This window comes from Brachyhypopomus gauderio, chromosome 19 (assembly GCF_052324685.1).
Source record: "Brachyhypopomus gauderio isolate BG-103 chromosome 19, BGAUD_0.2, whole genome shotgun sequence".
NCBI classification, from domain to species: domain Eukaryota; kingdom Metazoa; phylum Chordata; class Actinopteri; order Gymnotiformes; family Hypopomidae; genus Brachyhypopomus; species Brachyhypopomus gauderio.
The window spans coordinates 4,825,658-4,848,182 of NC_135229.1; the positions used below are offsets into that span (position 1 = coordinate 4,825,658).

The window sequence follows — 22,525 nt, forward strand, 5'->3', positions numbered from 1 at the left end:
AATTAGTTTGTGCGTGTTTGGTTTACTAGCATTTTCCTAAGCACGCTGGCGTTAAAACACCCCACATCCTCGAGAGTAAATGTATTGGAACAGCGTCTCGACGGCTCATGGATATTTGTTGCTACCTTGCCTCTTGATGTTGGTCATCCAAACACCTAAAAAAAAACACCAGTTTGAAGAAATTCGAAATCATCGTGCTCGCATGTGGCCAAAATTCATTTCACCGCGTTTGTTCAGTCACTCCATTTGATCCATTTGAATCAAACGCACTATCCTACACCAGTGTATTATATATTATTATATATATATTATTATATAGCAACGCATGCTTGACACAAAGGCAAACCTTTAATCAAACAGCATCCAGCGTTCAGTCTACGCCGCAGTTAGATCGTATTGGTTAACTGGAAATTATGAATTTGAGAAATATCCCCGCGCGCGAGCAGCGAGAGTATCGGACACGTCATACTGTTCTTCTCTAAACGGATACTCGTTCCTGTTTCTTTCCTTGTCATTTATCCGAGGTCGCACACCCCGAAACCCCAAGCTGCGATGGTCTATATGGGAAGCACCCGTTAAGAAACGCTATTGAGAGGCAGTAATAATTCGCAGCGCTTTTCAAGACTCAGTGAATCAGTGCAGTCACAGTCTATCTCAGTTCCGCAGTGTGAGTGGCGCGTTGGGCTTCGGAGGAAAAAGTTGAAATCGCAGGTGCTTTCAGTCACAGTCGTGATCGCGTTGTTCAGACGCCACCTTAAGCGCATTGGGACATTTCCAAACGATATAAATGACTTGCATGTTCGCCCGGAAACGACAGGAACCTGAAGTAATAGAGGGATTATAGCTGTGTCCGCAGTGTCGGAGTCAAAATGGTGAGTGCTGCATTTTCTTAGCGTTTTGTAGATTTTACACTTGTGCACCGCCACACCGACGCTCACGGCGTTTCGTTGGTAAAACGATACGAACCGAGCGGACGTTTGCACACATAAAATCTCCATCAAAAGAGTGATGCTGAGTTCAGTTGGAGACGGTTTGTTTTGCTGGGGGTCAATATGGTTGGATTTAATAATTGATAAGCGCGAGGAGTGACCATTGCGAGCGCACTCACGGCACACTCGGGATTTAGCACAGGTGGAGTACCGCGTCTCAGGTTAGACCTTTGAAAGAACAAATGGTGCAGACCTTTGCATCATGAATTCAGAGTACGTGTTAATACAGCGAAAGGTAACATCAATGTTCGGTGTTCAGGAGCAGACGCGCGTATATACTGGACCTGTCGCTGCAGACCATCGTTGAGTTGCAAGGTTAGCACACTATCTACGTATTCACATCCTATAGTGCACCTCAAGAAACATACAGAATTAAAGATGTCTGAACAGAATGTGGCACCGCAAGGTAGGGTTTATGTCGCCCCACTAACCATTACGATCCGCCAACGTACGTGTGAAAAAGAAGCAATAGTGTTAACACGTATGTGCTTATCTTTGAGTGTCTGCAGTAGGGTAATCACTGAAAAATGGTTTCCTTAATTTAAGTACATCCGTAATGTCAAGTCTTTGTAAACAACGGATGTGAAGTTAATAATTACGTAATTTTAGCCAAAATAATTAAATGCAGTAATAAAAGTGGTTCATATCCCATCTGTAGGTCACGAACGATTCGTGTGCTCGTTTGAAGTTTTAGCTACGCGCCAAAAACAGCAAGTCGTAACGATAAAGGAATTTTCGTTCACCAATGCCTGATCTATATTTCCTGTCTAGACACTGCAATGGTACATTGATGCAACAGTGAGTCACCACGGTGGGCTCAGGATATAGCTAGAAAAGTAAATTTCTAGTAATTTTCCTGTATGCACAAATGCATTTATTTAGACATTTCAATCGGTTCTTTATTTGGACATATCAAACAGAGAAGAACAGTCAGTATTTTCATTGCTAACGTAGACATTCACACAAGAACCGCTAAAAAGGATTATACAAATATTTACGTTTTTGATGAACAATTCACACAATGTTGGGTCAAGAGCACGTGAGGCTAATTAATGAGCAACGTTTCTTTATTAGAAGGCTTATTGTAAGTTTGCAGATTTGCCAAGTATCCCTCACAGAGTATGAAACAGAGACTATCGCGTGCTGACTGAGTGAGAAATGAATGAATGAACACATTCCAAAAGCATTCAGTGCGTAATGCCATCAGTTCAACTCCCACTACCTGCAACTTCCGGTTGCATAATCTTAACTGCAACCATTTGCGGTATGTCGTCATCACCCATAACTTTTCTGGTGGGTGTGCAGAAGCTAAAGATTGTGATGGAACGGTTATTAGAAGATTTTTTTTTATTATACCCCTCAGTATGCTTTTGAAATCCCATTTAACTAATGTTTGAGAAAAAAATCTTTCAAATCTAAATATTAATAAAACTTTAAATTTCTATCATAAGTAAACCAAATTCAAGCAAACAAATGAATGAATCATCATTCAAAAAGTTACAACGAACAGTAATATTGTTTAGTTCTTCATCATATTATTGTGTCATAATGTGTTATTCCCATTACACATTCAAATTCATGTGTACAGTACTTTTTACAACAGGTGCAGATTTACAGAGAATCAAAGATCCTCATTTGAAAGCCAAGCCTGACAGTACCAAAAAACCCTTCTAGAAACAAACCTAGCAAGGAATCTGAAAGGAATCAAGGTTCAAAATGGGGGGCTGCTCTCCTCTGGTCAATACCAAATAGAAAAAATGACACAACCTCTCCTTCAACAACCTAATCAGGCATAAGCATAAGGCATATGGAACTATGCTTAGATATCAAATACATCAATTAGAAATGATAAAGATATGCACAACTTCATTTCCTATTTTATGTATTCAAATATTAAACAAATAATTTTTTAAGTATTGGTATGATTTCCCGTTTCATTTGTTTGCATACATGCAAAACAAACATATGTTTGCATATATGCAAAACATAGGTATACATGCATATGTTATATGTATTTCTCTAAGCAGAAACCAGTCGACAACTGGTAAGAACACAGCCACAGATAACGCTCTGGTTGCCTACATATTTCTCTACAAAATACTAATTATGCAATTTGGTCACCATTTCTTTTATCATACTATGTTATATGTATTACATGTCTGTTCCTTTGAGCTGCTATTTCTTGGCGAACGTAATTTGTTGAGCGGGGGGGGGGGGGGGGGGGGTGGCGAACGTAATTTGTTGAGTGGATTGCAGATTGGCTACCGTGAATGTCAATCAAAATACAACCGTCAGTGCAGATGTGCGATTCATCTACTACTATTTTATGTGACGCGATCTACGCACATTCCTTCGCGATCGACCGACACTTCCTCGACGTAATGAGCACCCCTGGTCTACTGCATACTGCACTCACTATATACTGTTCTTCGTAGTAGTATGCAGTGTAGTATCAAGTATGAGGTCAGGTGAATGTAGATTCCACCCACTTGGAAAAGATATTCCATAGCCACGTGTAATATAACGCATTACATGCTGCTACTTTATAAGTATTACAATTTAATTAAAAATCAAAGTTTTATGGGGAGTGCCATGGCAAGGAGGCAGGTCATAGCAAGGAGGCGGGTCATAGCAAGGGGCGGGTCATGGCAAGGAGGCGGGTCATAGCAAGGGGCGGGTCATGGCAAGGAGGCGGGTCCTGTTCTTGCCTTACGATCTGTGAGAAATTTTTCTCCCTTTTCTCATCATAATGTAAGAAAGCAAATTTTCACCCAACCTCCAAATCTCTTAATGAATTAAATCAAGATGTAATGTTAGCCAGTGTGTGCTTTGATGTAATGTTAGCTAGCATGTACTGTGATGTAATGTTAGTTAGCATGTGCTGAGATGTAATGTTAGCTAGCATGTGCTGTGTACTTTACCAGTGAGTTGAACAAATTTTACATTGGTTTAAGGGGGTGTGAGAAGCAACGGTTTCACAAAGTCACTTATTTTAAAATTAGAAATGGCTGACTGAAAGAAAATGTCTCTGAGATGATCTTTGATGTAACAAAAACTGTCATTTAAAATAGCATGACAAGAAATAAAAACAGTCTAGAGTTGCCTAAAATAGAAGTTAAATGTGTTGTTTCCAACTCAACATAAAGCACAGTCTGTGAAATACATATGCATGCTCATTTCTTGGCTAAACTTAAAACATGGCAAAATATTCAGCTGATGGGGTTATTTTCACATACAAATGCTTCCTTACGAAATTTGCACATTTAGTAAAGAAGTGATATGCAGGTTACCTTACTCATTTGCCAGTAAACCTGTTTGAAGATTTGGGGACATTCGCAGAGATTAAGTTAATTATTATTTTTTAAATCGTGCAAAACAAACAAATGAACAGAAATCCCTGGATTAAAAATCTGGCGTCAGTCTAAGCTGTGTTTAAGGAATCAATTAGTCTACATGTCCTTATAAGGTGATCTCACTCATACACTTTACGGAACCGAGACCCCACTCAGACGTCATTATGATGTCATCGCTGTGACCTCTGCTGTGACCTCTTGACCATGTTTGCAGATTGCTGCCTCTGGGGCATGTCCAGGGGGCCTCGGTTTCTTTCCTTTATGAAATCAAAAGGAAACTTTTCAAGCACCATGAAACATAATGATGAAAAATATTAAGCAGATATGAAATAAAATAAAAAAACCTGGCTTGTTTCGAGTCCTTAATATTTCCTGCTTTCTACTGATGTGCTTCATGCGGTTTAAGCGTGCTAAAGCCAAACCAAAATAGGAGCTCCATCCTGTTGCTCCTGCTTTAGATCGCTATCGGATCGCCAGCGTGCTGCTGCTGGCTGTAAAAAGTGTGTCTGCCATTTGAATGACAGCTGCTCACAGGGAATCTGCTGACGGCAAACAGCTCGGTAGACCCAGAACAGAAACTGCTTACTCTGGTTTCCTTCCCTTCTTCTTCTTCTTCTTCTCTCTCTCTCTCTCTCTCTCTCTCTCTCTCTCTCCCTCCCTCTCTCTCTCTTTCGCTCCCTCTCTTTCTCTATAGGAAAAGAGAAAAGAACTCAAGATTTGACAAACCTCTCACGGATATGAATTGCAAGCGTCGTAACAACAAAATAGATGTGCTCATAGTTACATCTTCAAAGACCCAATAAGTTACTCTGCTGGAGACAGTGATATTCCTTCCCTCAGTGAATAGCAAAGAGGGACATGGAGGAAAAGCACTGCTGTAATTTCCTGTTGTCTTCATCCATTTCCTGACAAATGTAGTGTCAGCTCTGTTGTAGAGGTGTTATGCCCTGCTGACTCTACAGCTCACTCGGAGGGTTCATTGTATTATTTGATAAAGCATCTGAGAGATGAGTTAGAAGTGGATTCAGAGCCCAAGGGCAGGGGTAGAGAGATTGCATACACATGTGTGTGTGTGTGTGTGTGTGTGTGTGTGTGTGTGTGTGTGAGACAACGTGCATCCATGTTTGCATACTTGTGTGTATCCGTTTGTGTGTCCTCCTGTGTGCATATATACATGCATGTGTGTGTGTGCGCTCTTCTGCGGGACATGTTCGGGAATGTGATTCCGAGGTTAATCCATCGCATCGGTTCCTCTCTGGCAGTAAGAGAGAACGGATAACAACGCAAGGGCCTCTGATCGGAGCGGTTTTGTTCATTGATTTGTTCGTTGATTTTTGGAGCCTCCCCACCATTGAGGCTCCTCTGCTGTGCAGGTTTCTGTAAACCCCTGGCGGTCAAATGTACGACGGTGGCTGTGTCAGACCAGCTTACGCCGACGAATCGCATAAGCAAACATTACGGCACTGCTAACAGAAGGGCAGATTTGTACGCAGCTCATCATGTTCGTTAATTGTAACAAGCAGGTTGTGTGAATTGTTATGTGTTATTCGTTTCACGTTACCGAGAGGTTTCCTATTAAGCGCTCCTGTATGGTTCTATGTATAATGACATATGTATATAAGTGAAGCAGTGGGTTCTGGGACGGCGACAGCCAGTGGTGGAGAGTGACGTGTTTCTTACGCTGAGGCCTTGCTGTGTGTTTTCAAGGTCCTTTTAGGCTGAGCAGCTGGTCGAGGCTCCGTGGAGGCCTCACCGCCCTCCATCTTCCTACCAGTCCTCCCAGTCCTCCCAGCTCACGGTGACCCCGGCGTCAAGACAGTTCTCCGAACACCGGCTGGCAGAATGGCCGTCTGCCTGGTCATCCTCCTCTTCTTCACCTCTCTGGTGAGGGTACAAAGAGCATTGCGGATGCTGCTTGTCATATGGTGTGTGTATGTGTGTGTGGGTATGTGGTTGATGGGTGGTGTTAGCAGTTATGGGTGGGCAAGAGGGCCGTCCCCACTTCACCCGCGTGAGCCTCACCTCACTGGTCCTCAGAAGAAGTATGAAACGAACACTTGTGTTTTTGCTTTGCCAGCTAAATGCCTTGAGTGAATAGTGCATGCTTTAAGAGTTTGCAGCAAATAAAATGGCTATGTTTTGACAAACTTGTGAAATATATATATATAACAAGCTATAGTTTGTGCATTTGCTAAATTCAGTTTTGTTACATTCATTTAATAGATGTGTAAAGGTGTTTACAAACTCCAGATTTAGCTTTCTGCCTGTCTAAGTGTATTGTAATTGATATTATTGATGAAGATTGATGAAGGCATTGAAAACTTCATCTTGGTCCATAATGTCAGACTTAATGTGCAATGCATTGCCTTCAGCTTATTTCATAGTTGTGATGTACATATTAGGTGTGTGTGTGTGTTTGTGTGAAACATCCTGGGTGTGTCATCCTGGGCGTGACATCCTGGGCGTGTCATTGGCTCCGCCTCCACTCTGGAAAACAACTCACTGCACTGGCTTTAAAAAGCCCAGAAGCTCTGCAGTCCAGCCATTATAATGTATAATGTAGGCAGTTTGTGTGCGTGTGTGTGTGTGTTAGAATATGGGGTAATTTATAATATACATACTTAAATACTTTTATGTATTAACAATTTCTTAAGACTGTTTTAACGTCAGTAGTGACAAATAAAAAATATTTCTATTTTCTATTATATTCATTCTTTAAAAAATACATGTAGCTTTTGTAGAGAAAAACACAGGAGCACACACACACACACACACACACACACACACACACACACACACACACACACGCACGCACTCACACAGTCATGTTTTTGTTTTTTTTTTACTCTACCAGAAGCCAAATTGCAACTTAGCAGTCCAATATATCATTATTTATCCCATGTGATATATTCAGTACAGTACTGAGGTCTATGAATAGGTTTGCAGCCTGTGGATTAGGCTAATGCCTTGCAGGCATGCCCACACAAATGCAGGCTAGGCATCAATCTTCAGCATCTAATTATTACCAGCACAGCTCTCTCTCCCCTGCAGAGGCTGCAGGCAGCTTTAATACTAACCATCACTGTATACAATCTGTTCACAATCGTAGACTGTGTCCAGATTGTTGTCATTGACTACAACATAAGAATTTTCGTTTTTTTATATTTGCACATTGGTGTCACAATTTTCATATGCAGTTTTTATAGCTATAAATTTTACATTCCTTTACAGTTTCATTTAAATTCCTTGTAGATTCCTTTACAGCAAATGAAATACAATTATGTTTACGTTATTACGTTATTTACAAATGATTTACAGTATGTCACTCTGTCATTGGCTTTTGCGGCTAATTGCTCAAAAACTGCTTCTAACCTATTAAAACCAAAATGAACATAGATTGACAGACGTAAGCAGACGTGTTTATATCACTGACGCATCTTGCCCAGACTGCGCTGTGTGTGTTGTGTGTAGGAGCCGTAGAGCTCATGCCATAGAGGAGTAATAACGAAATCTAATATTATGAATAATATTCACCAGCTGCATCTGCTTTTCACCAGAGCCGTGCGAGCTGTGTGTGAAGCGCAATTTTAAATGCGTTGACATCCCTGCTTTGTTTTGGGCCGTTGAAATCGCTCCAAGGGTGCAGCTTTTGATTTGCGTCCGCTAGCTGAACTGGTGGGGCGTAGACTTCACGGAGGTCTTGGGAGACGGACGTGCTAACAATAATACTGTCGCTGCGGTGCTGCCAGTGGATCCGCCTGCGGAATCGGAGGCCCGGGTTAGGAGGGTCAGGTTAGGAGACCTGGGTTAGGAGGGTCAGGTTAGGAGGCCCGGGTAAGGAGGGTCAGGTTAGGAGGCCCGGGTTAGGAGGGTCAGGTTAGGAGAACCGGGTTAGGAGGGTCAGGTTAGGAGACCCGGGTTAGGAGGGTCAGGTTAGGAGAACCGGGTTAGGAGGGTCAGGTTAGGAGGCCCGGGTTAGGAGGGTCAGGTTAGGAGACCCGGGTTAGGAGGGTCAGGTTAGGAGGCCCGGGTTAGGAGGGTCAGGTTAGGAGACCCGGGTTAGGAGGGTCAGGTTAGGAGACCCGGGTTAGGAGGGTCAGGTTGGGGAGGCCCGGGTTAGGAGGGTCAGGTTGGGAGACCCGGGTTAGAAGGGTCAGGTTGGGGAGGCCCGGGTTAGGAGGGTCAGGTTAGGAGGGTCAGGTTGGGAGACCCGGGTTAGGAGGGTCAGGTTGCGAGGGTCAAGTTGGGGAGGGTCAGGTTGGGAGCCCCGGGTTAGAAGGGTCAGGTTGGGGAGGCCCGGGTTAGGAGGGTCAGGTTAGGAGGGTCAGGTTGGGAGACCCGGGTTAGGAGGGTCAGGTTGGGGAGGGAGCCGTGACGTTCCCTGTCGCTCTGTTGCAGACGCCGCCCGTCTGGTCCGAGATCTCCAACAACTGTGTGATCAAATGGGAGCAGGAGAGATGCATGGAGATGATGGAGAAGCACAACCCCGCACAGGACGACGAGTTCGGTGAGTCGGCGGGAGGATGAGGCCGCTGGCGTTTTTCAGCCCCACCCTTCGTGCTTGGCCACGCCTCTTCAGTGCATGGAAAGTTCAGTGCGTGGGCCCCCTCTCCCGGACCCGGAGTGCATCGAGTACATCTCTGGCAATATGTGTCATTCAAATCATCCACGCCCTACACACACACACACACACACACACACACATTCACATGCACGTTCGTATTCGAGTCTTGTGTTTATTAGCCGTAAACAGGAAGTGATGGCTGTGACACCTGGCAGCAATTACAGTGGCAGAGATGGGAAAGTGGTTACATCTGAGGCAGCCTCGGGACTAACACTTAGAAAGAGAAAGAGAGGTAGACAAGAAAAGGGAGAATGAGAGATAGTCAAGGAGATGGGGAGAGAGAGATAGACAAGGAGGGGAAGAAAGAGAGAAAGACAAGGAGAGGGAGAGAGAGAAACATCCAGAAAAAGTAAGGGAGAGAGGCAGACCAAGACAGACAGACAGAACTGTGACTCACTGTTTTGGATCCCACAAGGCCACTGTAGATAATTCTGACTGTTTAGAGCAGAAAATAATAGATTTTAAAGGGATAAAATAGCTTGAGCTTCTACGATTTAGTCAATGTGTGTGTTCTGTAAAGGACATATTCACATTGCTTGGAAAAGCACACTGAAGTTTTAGCAAGTGCTTAAAAAGCATGGAGATTTTCCCGTGGCTAGAAAATGATTAATCTGTTTATATATGCGACGTTACACAACAGTAGAAGATGGTGGAGTAGAATAATCAAAGCAGTATTCAGTATTACGTGTGGTTATTTATGCCCGGATTCTTCTCCAGTGGGTTAGAGTCATAAATGTTGCGTCTTTGTGTGCTGACTTACCTGAGTCATTGGTTCAGTTCCTGAAGAAGCTTTTTCTGCTTTTCTAGAAGTGAAGCAGCAATGCATGTGAGAGGGAGAGAGAGAGAGAGAGAGGGATAGAGAGAGAGAGTGAGAGAGAGAGAGAGAGCAGTGCTCTGTATGTTGATTCACCCTTTCATTAAAGGAGAAACAGAATGGACTCTTGCTACACTTCATTATGAAACCCAGTATAGACCAGCAGCAGTAATAACCCTGAACCAGGCCTTATTACTGTCTTTTGCTGTTGCGCAAGCAGCCTGCTTTCGTGCTGTCCAAGGAGGGGACAGCGCGCCAGCAACAGGACCAGGCCAGGATGAGATATTAAAGCGCACAGGATGGGAACGGGACACGCAAGGGTCCACAAGAGTCCGCCCCTTGCGTCCCCGAGATGTTCCGCGGCACACAGGAGAGGCTGCGTTCCTGTGACTCGCGTCCGGACGCTTCCGTCTGGAGCACACTGTCGTTTTCCCAACGCCACTTCTATTTCAGATGCGTGGAGGAATATATGTTTGCATAGGAGTGTGTCTGCGTAGAGAATTACTGGCCGTTTGTTTAGGTCCTCTGGGAAGGTTTCCAGTGCCCAAAATAAAGGGCTCTGAGCACAACCCGAACGAGGCATTTTAAGCCTCTGACTCAGCCCTGACATTGTACCATCATGCATTCAAACCCGAGAAATCAATTTCTCTACAACTTGACAGGCGATCGATCCCAGGGCCAACGGATCGATGTGATCTATAGAAACGCGTGTGCCTTTGTAATTCATGCTTCCATCGCCACAGCCTCAAATCAGCAATTCATTTATAATCCACCCAGCATTGCTCGGATGTGCGTGCAGACAACACATCCGTCTCCACCGGCTCCCCGATGCCCGGGCAGGCAGGCAGGCTATGGCACAACGTTGCCTCCGCCCGCTCCATCCACCCCCTGGCAGTTAAGGCTTCTCTTATTTGCCCTTTAAGAGGTAATTGGCTTTGTGTCCAGCCCGCCAGACAGAGCAAAAACAGATTAGAAGGCGGGGGGGCTGGGTGGGGGTGGTGGGTGGGGGTGGTGGGGTCAGCATGTGCCACCAGGCACACAAACAACGATCTAGTACTTGCTGCCTCCTCCACCCGATTACACCATCCTCTCAGCGCACAGGCAGGTAGGCAGAAAGAAAGGGAAAGGGGGAGGGTGGTGGTGGAAGGGGGGTGGGGGGTGGGTGGAGGTTAGCATGTGTGCTGGCCAGCCGAAGCGTAGGACTGATTTCATGACTGGAGTTCATCAGGCAAGCAGCCAGGGGAACTATGAATCGCCTCCTCCGCCCGCCTGACTCCACCAGGACTCCGTCGGCTTGCCTCCACGCTTTGTGTTACACAAGCCCGTGTTAGTCCGCTTCCTGGCGCTGGAAAGGTTGAACATCTGGAGCCGATTGCTCGGATCACACACACACACACACACACAAAAAAACTCAGTCGATGGGAGACTCGCGGGATGCGTTTGGAAAAAATGATATTGTCACGAACGTTTGTTTTCATTTCTTTGCTAATGGGGGGAATCGAGAGGTTTTTGCATGTCAAACACCAGACGATGCTGAAGCCGGTTCCTGTACACACACACACACACACACACACACACACACACACACACACACACACACACACACACACACACACTCGCTCGCTCGTACCTTGTCTTCCTTCTTATTCTAAAATATGATGATCGTGCTGGGCATTGCAGCAAATCTCCTAAATCTCTTAAATCAGACTCTTTGCACTCCAGCGGTTGGGTTGGTTACTCTGTCCCTCGTATAGAGCTGCAGGACGCAGTACGTCCATTCCCACGTAGACCGCCCGCATCCCGCCGTGTCTTCGCAGCGAGGACGTCCACCACCAAAGGGAAGTTGGGGGAGTAGACTCCAGTCCCCCATCGAGGGAGGACGGTGCTGTGAACATTAACACGACATTTTTGATGTTGATCGTCTTCATCTGTGCCGCGGGGGAGGAAGGGTGAACAGAGTGTCGACTCGTGGCGCCCCCTGTTGGTTTTTTAGATTTTAGATTTTGTTTCGGCGCAAAGCACAAACAAAAATCTCCATTTAAGCCAAGCACGTTCTTTTTATCCCCTTCTTAAACTGTTTGTGTGAAATTGCTAACAGCTTCCAACAGATTGCATGAGTGCTCATCACTGCTTTCCACAGGCTGCCCATGGGAGTGGGATAATCTCACTTGTTGGGAACCTACCACCGTGGGGTCCATACAGGTGGTCAGCTGCCCCAAGCTCTTCGAATTCATGAGTCCTGAGGAGAGTGAGTAACTCCTACACGTAGCGTATGTTCAGCGTACATCCGGGAGATTGTGGGTCTTGACGGCGAGCGCTTTCTGATTGGCTCGTTTTCAGGCCTCGGGAAGATCAGCAGGAACTGCACGGAGAACGGCTGGTCGGAGCCGTACCCGCATTACGTGGATGCCTGCCTGCCAGACGACAACGACACCACACACGTACGTGTCGCAGTTCAAAACTGCCTCCCCCACTGGTACACCAAATAAGTGGGTTGCTTTCTTGTTGACGTGTTGCTTCTTGTTGCTGCAGGATATGTTCTACGCGTCGGTGAAGGCCCTGTACACGGTGGGCTACAGCACCTCCCTGGTGTCTCTCACCACCGCCATGGTCATTCTCTGCAGGTTCAGGTCGGTGCAGAAACAGACTGGTCCCAGTTATTGCACGCAGAGAGTACGGAAACCCAACCAGGGGTCAGGCTTATTGCAGCGTCCGACCTCCTGTGCTATAAATTGGATTTGATCAGGGCCACTACCCCCCCCCAACTCTTCTACCCCCAAAGTGATTCTGATTTGATTCACCTCACTGTAGCTGCAGCAGCAATGAAATGGGTCTGACCCCTGGGGGCGGTTGAGATGAGGGGTGGAGGGTAGTGGAGTTCTCGCGTGGTTGGTGGCGGCTCGCTGACTCGCTGTCGTGCCTCCGACAGGAAGCTGCACTGCACCCGCAACTTCATCCACATGAACCTGTTTGTGTCGTTCATCCTGAGAGCCATCTCCGTCTTCATTAAGGACGGCGTGCTGTATGCCGAGGAGGACAGCGACCACTGCTTTGTCCACACCGTAAGAAACGTTTTTGTTTGTTTCTTGCATCCGTATGGTCACAGCATATTCATGGATTTAGGAATTGAATGAAAGCTAACACAGCACCATTTTGGCTAAATCCAGAGCAAACAATTGGTGTTTAAATGATCTAAGCCATCACAAAGAACCTAGTCAAAGACAGAATGTGGGAGTCCCCGGTGGACCCAAAAGTGTACAGCACTATTTAGCATTTTGCTCTGTTAAATCCCCTCGTCACCTCCTCATAATACCGAATTTAATATGCCTGAATGTTCCATTAGAGCCTAAACACAATTAATTCTATGTAAATTAAATGCTAAACGTGAAAGAGACTTAAGTTCCATTTGCATCAGAAAGGAATAGGCTAATACTTGCTAAAATCATCTGAGATCAGGCTTGCACCCCATAGCCAGGAGCAACACATCCTGTTTGCCCCCTTCATAGGTCTGACAAACAGTCTTAATTAACAGAGTGGCACTGTGGTTCAGCAAGCCATGGAAATATTCCATTAGTAGTCTATTACCATATCAATTCTTGCTCAACCCTTCACATGCGTGTTATAAACCTGGCTGATGGATGTCAGCCAGCCAATCAGAAGCCATTCTGATGACATCACTTGGCCTCTAATTGGATCATGGAGTAATTAATGACTGTGGTAAAGGACTTCACTGCTGTGACAGTGGGTGCTAGCCATCGCAGGTGAACGGGATGTATTGTCCTAAACATAGTCATTAAAAAAAACATTAGCTTTTAGCAGTCTTTAATTAGAATGAGCCTACTGAAATCTGTAGGTAAACAGACTTTGGGTATAAAAACGGTATTACTTGGCATGAAGATTCCAAAGATCTATTTCTTGGCATGAAGATTCCTTGAGATTCCAAATCCGTTTTTTTGATTGTGATGTCATATGTTCTTTCCTGTGGAATACCTCCGTTAGATGGCGTGTAGAGCCGTGATGGTGTTCTTCCACTACTGCGTCATGTCAAACTACTTCTGGCTCTTCATAGAGGGCCTCTATCTCTTCACTCTGCTGGTGGAGACCTTCTTCCCAGAGAGGAGATATTTCTACTGGTACACTATCATCGGCTGGGGTAGGCTTTCGCTCATTTTAGCAGAAGTGAGATACATAGCCTATTATATTAAACATGGCTGAGAAAGGTAAAATCGAAAGTAATTCGTATGTTTAATGGACATGCACAGTTGTCTGGTCAACCATTTATATTGTCCTTAGGACTGTGCAATTTGAACAAAAACATGTTCTAGGTATACAACAGGATATTTATTTGCAGTGTACCAAACTACATTTATGAATCCTTATTGAACGTCGTTTTGTAATTATTTGCCTGCATTGTTTTGAAAAAAAAAATCTTTCTTGGATCATCCACATACCCAAAGACATTTAGACACAAAGACCCATTTGTTATCTGCATCGTCTTAGAACAATCTGGACGCTCACATCACGCACTAAGGAGGCTAATTTAAACACTGCAACACTCTGCGATATCACTATTGCCAAGGACAATACTGCAATAACGATTAACAGACGATATATTGTGCGGACACAGCTTTTTATTATTTATTAAACATGCCCTTCAATAATGCAGTGCATTAGTAAATTCAATTAACATTCCACCGACAAAATAACGACTAGCTGTTTTCGTCTGTCTTCTAGGAACACCGACCATTTGTGTCACCACATGGGCTGTTCTACGGCTGCGTTTCGATATATCGGGGTACGTTTCAATGGCAAAGTGCACCTGAATGAAATATCATTTCTGCCTGTTAGTTCAGCCCTTTAAGGTGAATTGAGATCAGTATGGTCAGCACCGTGGGGGGTGGGGGGCTGGGGGGGTGGTCGGGGTTTGGGGGCTGGGGGATGACGGTCGCGTATGTAAATTTCAAGCATACGGCTTTGCACCTCTTCAATTTGCATTGATTTTCTTTCCGCTGCCGCAGCTGCTGGGATATGAATGACAACACTGCCCTCTGGTGGGTCATCAAAGGACCTGTCGTTGCGTCTATTATGGTGAGGCAATTATTCTTAGCATTACGTAGTATTACAGAAAGACCCATATCCCAGTATTCTAAGACTGAACTCTGTGATACTGTTTCTGGGATACTAGGGTAGACAGATGGAGGGTAAAAGACTGTGAGTGTAAACTATGTTTGCAAGGTTCATTGCTTCACATGTGTATAGAGCTTGGTGTCCTAGGGTTAGTGTTACACCCACAATAATGTTGTTACCATACACAGGGTGATACATCTCTCCTTTTTTGTCCCTCATCTCTTCAGATTAACTTTGTACTCTTCGTCGGAATCATCATCATCCTCGTCCAGAAGCTACAGTCCCCAGACGTCGGCGGGAACGAGTCCAGTATTTACCTGTGAGTAACCCCGTCCTGATCACCATGGAAACCCATCTTCCACATACACAGACACTCGCACGCCGAGCGAGCGATCGGCTCCGACATACCCGATTGGTCGATTGACGGCACGCCTGCGGTTCAATGGCCTCTGATTGGTGCATTATGGATGAATGGACATTCTGTACTGTGGTTAGAGCAGCCGCAGAATGCTCGGTGCATCTGAAAGGGAACATGGAGCTTGTGGCTGTGTCATCCGTGGTGACTGCACACTGATCAGCTGATTCACAGCTCCCACTGCCCGTGGTTTTGTTCAGCCTGACTGATTGAAAGCGGTTGTAGGTTTTAGTTTGGTGTGTGATTGTGATTTTATAGACGTTGTAGGAGATGTGCGTTATCCTTCAGCAAGGGAATGTCACTGTCTGGGAGACTTATCAGTTATATGTATCATTTCGATGTCAGTTTAATTTTAGAATTTAATGTGGATGTATCAATGTATTATCACAATAAAATGATTTATATACAATATATAGCACATCATGTTTCAAATGACGTTTTCTTGGTATGTTCTGTAATGCTATGTACAGAAAAGTGCACGTGCATATAAATGTGTGTTCTGTGTGTTTAGGCAATCACTGCTGCTCAAATCTTTGAGTGTGTGTGTAAGCATGCGTGTATGCGTACACCCAGAACTATTTGAATGTGTGTATGGGAGTGTGTGCGTACACTGCTGTTTGTGTGTGTGCGTGTGTGTGTGTGTGTGTGTGTGTGTGTGTGTGTGTGTGTGTGTGTGTGTGTGTGTGTGTGTGTGAGTGAGTATGTCCTAAATAGGTGTTTGTTGTGTTGTCTTTGTCGTGTTTAGCAGCTGTGCACAGAAATGCTTCAGTGAGCCCACACAAGCTGCCCAGCATTCGTGCAGGATGTCAGAACTTTCAACCATCACCCTGTAAGTGTGTGTGGATGTGCGCAGCAGAGCGTGTGCATCTGCACGTCCGTCCGTCCGTGTGTGTGTGTGTGTGTGTGTGGGGTTGGGGTTTAACTGCTACAAGCCTGAACATTTGTGGAGTCGTGTGAGTGTGGAAGGATGTTCATCATCACGTTGTTGTGTCACCACCGTCTACCTAAACAGGCCAAATAATTAAACTCATGGGGTCACTCACGTGTCGACTCAGATCGACTCCAGTTTGCGTGTGCTGATTAACGGGACCTGTCGTGTAATAGCGGCACCGCTACTTTAGATGTTAGGTGAGTGTGATCTTTGCGGTACGTTTCCCCTCGTCACACCGCCGCGGTGGGGAGCTCCCAACAGCAGCGTGGCCGACGTCGCTCTATCACGGCAGCGTGGCCGGGTGGTGCCGGCCGGGTGGTGCCGGCCGAGTTGGCTCAGCTCGCGTGGGGACTGATGGGTCCGGCCATGTGCTCTGTGTTGGCAGGAGGCTGGCCCGCTCCACGCTGTTGCTGATTCCACTCTTCGGGATCCACTACACCGTGTTCGCCTTCTCGCCCGAGGACGTGAGCAAGAGGGAGAGACTGGTGTTCGAGCTGGGCCTCGGCTCCTTCCAGGTGACTGGCGCACTTTCCAACTCCCCGTCCTTTCAGAACCGAAACAAAAAATACACACTTTTACAAACGTCCTAATACTGTAATAATTAATTACATAATAACGTGCCTGCAGTCTTCTTATGCAAAAAGTGCTTTTTTTCTGATTCCTGCTATTCAAACTGTATCTCTGTCGCGCTGTAAAGCTGTGGTAATTGTTCCGTTGCAACACTACTCCCCTGCAACACTGCTCACTGCTCTGAGATCTGAAGTGGTGCTGACCACAATGGTCACTGGTTAACCACATTCTCTGTCTGATTCTCTCTAGGGATTCGTGGTGGCTGTGCTGTATTGCTTCTTGAATGGAGAGGTAAGCCTCTTTGATGTGAAATCCTGTCTGTGCTTGTCTGTGAAGTCAAAGGAATGGTTGGAGCGATCATCGGTTTTCCCTTATTATCCCCAAATGGAGTTAATCGGCCAGGATGTGTTTGGTGTGACATAATGCTTTTTTTTATTTTGCTTTGGAGCTAAGAGTCCTTTCTGTAAATCCACGCCTCAAGATTCATACAATCGTCACAAAACCGACAAAAAAAAAAGTGAGATCACTGTGTGCTCTGAGATTTTGGACATCTCTGTTGAACACTACTTCTATCAGTTGGCGGGTTTGTGGCGGAGGACGTAGTCAGCACAGATGGACATCAATAGAATGCCAGCGGTAATGTGATCTCTGAGACTACTGCAGGAGTTTCTCATTCTATTAATATATGCCAGAGCTTCACTTCGGTGTGGGAGGTTTTCTGCTATACAGTGCGTCATCAGAATTCATCCACGTCAGCCTCTTTCACTGCCAGCAAGCCAGAACTAGTACTTTGTTCACAAACCGAATACTCTGGCAAAAGGTTTGTTATCGCACTGAAAATCTGGAAGTGAAAAGCTAATACTACAGTCCCACACTGAATGGAAGTTTAATGTAATGTAAATTAATCTAATATTTGGTGTATTTTATTTTTTGTAAAGAAGGATTACTTAGCTCAACAATATGTTTTTATAGAGGTTTTGTGTGATTCACACATTTGTGAGAGAGGTTCTTAATCAGCCAAACCTCCAATATTTGGCTACATTATTCCCAAAGTATCACTGTAAGTCTAAATTGCCAGACATTACCATGTCTTGTCTCATTGGCTACATTTGGGGATACGTGACAGATTTATGATTTTTGTCCAACATTTCCTTTAAGTGTGGTTAGATCTTCCACTAAACCTTTCTTGTAAATAAAGCTTTGGCATCAGTCTAATTAACATCCAAACCAAAGAGTTTTAAGAAGGATACGCAAAGGAAGAGCAAGCAGGCAGGTGTTATCAGGGGGGGGGGGGTAGGAGAGAGAGGGCGCCCTTACAGCTGAGTCCATTAAAAAAATGACCTCTTCAAGTTTCTGCCTGAAGGTGCAATCGGAGATCAAGAGGAAATGGCGGAGTTGGACGGTCAACAGGTACTTTGCTGTGGACCTGAAGCAGCAGCGTCACCCTTCGCTAGCGAGCAGCGGGGCCAACGGGGGCACGCAGCTCTCCATCCTCAGCAAGAGCAGCTCCCAGATCCGCATGGCCAGCCCCCAGGCGGAGAGTGCCAACCTCAGCCTGCCCACCTGAACGCCTGATTGGCCCGGGCCGACACAGCTCCTCCCCCCTCCACCCCACCCCTCCCCCTGACCCTGAAGACCGCCCCGCCCAGTTGGGAGTTAGCATCTGAAGTGGCTCTTTCACTATCTAGCTCTCTAGTAAAGAAACAAATCACAAATGATCATACCTACAATTGAAAAAAAAATAAATTTTATAGATTATTATTGGGCAGTTTCAAATTGTATGTGTAGCGAAGAAAAAAAGAGTCTCGAAGAGGCAGAATTTTTTATCAAAGAAGAATTTGTGGAGGCAAAACTGTTCATGTGCACAAGCTTTAAAACAACACCAGTGCCGTTCAGGTTTTGAAAATCTCCACCCAACAGCACTTACAAAATGTTATTTGAAAGGAGTGAAATCTATTCTATTGAATGAGTAATATTTTCAGTTTTGTTTTCATTCTCACTGATAGCCAATCAGAATGGATGGGTAGTGCACATCACACTACCCATAATCCATTCTGATGCGACTGGCGACTATACTGAACACTGGAAGCAGACTCACATGATAGTGATTATCTGTGGAACACCACGAGTCAGTTTAGATATAAAAAATGTTCAGCTCGACATATTGACACCTACATATTAAGCGTGAAAATATACAAACAAGAAGGTATGACAAACAGGAAAGTTTACACAGGGATAAAATATATATAAATATATATAATATTTAGTGTTTCTGCCATTGTTTATCAACTGTAAGAAGTGCCAAAATATTATTTTGAATCTGTCCAATCTGCAAGCAACAGCATTTATTAAAGTGACCTATAAAGGGAATGATACATATTTAGCATTGCTTGTATAAATGCCTAAAAAATTACATGTCCATCTCTATCAAGAGGTTATAAAACGTATTTTTTTACAATCAGCCGCAAGTACAGAGTATGTCAAGACTCGTGAATTAGTAAATAAATACATGTTCCTTTAGTTTTTCTTTAACTGTAATCTGTTGTTATATATTTTGTTGGGGTTTTTTTTCAGGTCAGTACTGGAAGTTTGACTGTGTAGTAATGGAAATTATAGAAACATTCAGAAGGGTGAAATAATAATTTAAAAAAGTTATTTGAGAGACAATGTTTGAGAGGTACATTGTCATTGATGGTTTTCAAACAACAGTTTTATCAAAAAACAAAAACATTCAACTCCATTACAGAATTCACCTTGTCATGTTATGGTTTTTTAAGGCACACATTGAATAATATAGTGTTAAGAAAGCCCCAAAAGCAACAACTTTTGTGTTTTACCAACTCCTAAAAGTGCATGTTGGTAAAATAATCATATATATATATATATCACTGTATAAAATAATTGCATCAGACTCATTTTTGACTTTGACATTAAATTGTAACAGATGTACTACTGATGTCTTCAGGTTAAAATGTCTTCAAATATTAATTTTCTGTTGTATTACTAATTAAGACCGCAGTGCACCACGGACTGTGACCACTTTCAATTGCAAATGAATTTTAGGGCTAACGTCAAATGTTTCAGCTGAAGGAAATATATGAGTGGGAGAATTTATTCTCAAACCCTTTACAAAGTAAGATTTGATGTCAACCCGTTCACCGAACCAAAACTCTACTGACAATCATATTTGTCTTTTTTTGCTTAATTGATTCATTTGTACATTTGCTTTCCGTGGGGGATTTAAACATACAATGTGTGCTAAAGAAATTACGATTCGTCTTAACTTTTAACGTATTTGTGTGTGGTCCTATTCTTTATTTTCTTCGGTAATGAGGTCGCAACCTCCGATGTCAAAACAAAAAGACGTAGATGTAGAACCTTAGCGCAGCAGTTCTGGTCGTAAGTGTGTGAATTTGAGAGTCGTTCCCTGTCGTGTGCGGTGTGTACACGCTTCTACCACAGGTGCTAGTGGATCTTTATCAGGTTTGGGCTGAGGTGACTGCAGACCTGTTTGTGGCAAAGTGCTTTATGCGTTACAGTGATTGTTCCTGTATGTGCTTCGTGTAACTTCGAAACTGTTTTTTTTTTTTATTCTTTCTTTGGCTCAGGCCCGGTAAATATCCCCATCGGTTGATCGGGTGCATACAGTGGCAGATATGTAACGTGTTTTACTCCACCCACAGCAAGTTGCTGCATCGTTTGGTCTCATAACAGAGTGAACTTCTTCAAAACCATGACTGACAGTGGTAGTGTAGTCCAGTATATTCATCTGATAATAGGGTGTTGGAATTTAGGACATCCTGTTACAAATCGGCATATTTGTGTTTGAGAACTGTACAACAAAAAAAAAATTGTTGTTCGTGCTGAGCAATTGTACAACTGTAATGTTCAGTATTGCCTACTGAGTTCCACTGGAGCAGGACTTAAAGTGTGTTAATTACAACCCAAAATGTGCAGAGCATGTCAGATGTCACTGAGTTTCCTGTTTACCTGAACGGCCTTCGGAGCTTTGTGTGTAGTAAGAAATGTATTGGTGAGAAGTGGTGGTGTCTCCTCCGAGTCACTACAGACATGATACGCCTGCACGCTAAAAAAAAAAGAAATTGCTGCTTTTTGTGTTCTTCACACCAGCCGTCTTTCTGAGTGAGCACTCTCAGAAGGTATCGACCATGTCTCAAAGCTGTTATACACCAGTGCCAGCTGTTGAATTGTGTGTGATACATATGCCTGCCACTAGGTGCTTTTTTGTGCTTTTCTCTATCATTACTGTGCTGGCCGTGTAGAGAGCAGGGTGCAGTGTGGGATTGTTTAGCTGGCGAGTGTGACCTCTAAGCAGACTCTGTCTCTACACAGGCTTAAATTGATTCATTGTAGAACTAAGTAGTGGACTAGTTGTACTGTGGACTCTTTGAACCCTGAATGTATCACATGAAAAGGTATCGTATTAAGCTTTGTGGATCATTGCCTGCCCTTTTTTTCATTACTGTTTTAGCCTAATGTATAGACAAGGTCCTTGTTGAACATTTTTTCTACGTTCCATGGTTGTCAAAACAACTCTGGTATTTCTAGTGTTCGTATTTCTATGTGAATTTCTATTGTCTGCTTTGGAATATTGAAATGATGGATTGTTGAGAGAGAGAGAGAGAGAGAGAGAAAGAAAGATTCATTCTAAAAGAAGGAAAAGATGGGCTTTTGAAAATGTTTTGCTATTGTTCATGAATTTGGGCAACACATTTAATGTCAATTCAACTTACATTCCGAGCAGGGACAATGATGGTATATCATTCTTTGAGAATATATATTTATTTCTTTGTAAAAGTGCCAAAATATTCAATAAATAGGTGACTCAATGATGGATCCTATATGTCAAAGACCTATTTTTACATTAAAACTCATACAAATACACATACATGTTACAACTCTGCACTGCTGAATGCAAAGTAGGAATTGTGTTTCACATTATCCATTAAAACATTTAACAATCTAGTTCTGGGTTTATTTGTAACTTCTACAAGGAAATAACTTATTTCAACACATTTCTTATTCAAAAGTTTTGTGCATTCTAATTTTAACATACATTTTAATATTACGTTCGTTATTGAGCTTAATATTATGTATATTATTTGCTTTATATTATAATATATTACAACCGTTGTTAACATCCCATAATTGCTAAACACTGAATGATCACAATTATATTTTGAATGGCCAAATTGATAAATTATGTCTTCGGAATATATATTTTTTTCTCAGACAGCAATTTTCTGTAGCCTGTATAATAACTTCCTAATGAAGCTCTACGATTTCCTACAGCACGTACAAAATGCTCTCATTTCCTTCTGGAACGGAGAGAGATGTAGAAACAAAAGGTGTAAATCTCGAAATGTCTTCTGTAAACCGAACACTGTACACTCCAGACATGTTGGCCTGTTCTGTACCTCACACACATAAATGCTGAACTCTAAGCACGCTGGCCTATGCTACAGTCCCGGCAAAATTACCCTGACAGTACACCACTTATGCAATACGGAGCCTGCTGTATGTGTATATTACATATGTTTGTTTCCATAAACCCTTTTCCCTGTGTAACTGTACACAGTGCTGTGTGCCGGTGCCACTGATGTTTGCTGCTACACTACAGCTGGATGCAAAGCCACGATGGTGTGTTGCATTGAATAGTAACTACGGTACAGACTTCACAA

At 43.8% G+C, this 22,525-nt stretch overlaps 1 protein-coding gene and 1 long non-coding RNA gene across 8 annotated transcripts; one reads left to right on the forward strand and one right to left on the reverse strand.

The window, feature by feature from the left end:
- Window positions 1-315: 315 nt before the first annotated feature.
- Window positions 316-21,680, forward strand: adcyap1r1a (adenylate cyclase activating polypeptide 1a (pituitary) receptor type I). Of its 7 annotated transcripts, none has more exons than XM_076981337.1 (15): window positions 316-872; window positions 6,050-6,226; window positions 8,741-8,849; window positions 11,921-12,028; window positions 12,121-12,221; window positions 12,313-12,410; window positions 12,710-12,842; window positions 13,780-13,933; window positions 14,515-14,575; window positions 14,799-14,868; window positions 15,135-15,226; window positions 16,068-16,151; window positions 16,639-16,768; window positions 17,073-17,114; window positions 18,174-21,680. In XM_076981337.1, the coding sequence occupies exons 2-15, from the start codon at window positions 6,185-6,187 to the stop codon at window positions 18,396-18,398; spliced, it is 1,449 nt and encodes a 482-aa protein (XP_076837452.1). In that variant the 5' UTR covers window positions 316-872; window positions 6,050-6,184; the 3' UTR covers window positions 18,399-21,680. The 7 variants fall into 7 exon arrangements, with proteins under 7 accessions (XP_076837452.1, XP_076837455.1, XP_076837454.1 ...); XM_076981340.1 differs by having other exon boundaries at window positions 18,187-21,680; XM_076981339.1 differs by having other exon boundaries at window positions 16,071-16,151.
- LOC143482806 (uncharacterized) lies at window positions 8,667-10,017 on the reverse strand. The gene is made up of 3 exons (XR_013122297.1): window positions 9,727-10,017; window positions 9,364-9,401; window positions 8,667-9,015 (listed from the first exon to the last, which is right to left on the reverse strand). It is a non-coding gene; the product is annotated as an uncharacterized LOC143482806 (long non-coding RNA).
- Window positions 21,681-22,525: the final 845 nt, after the last annotated feature.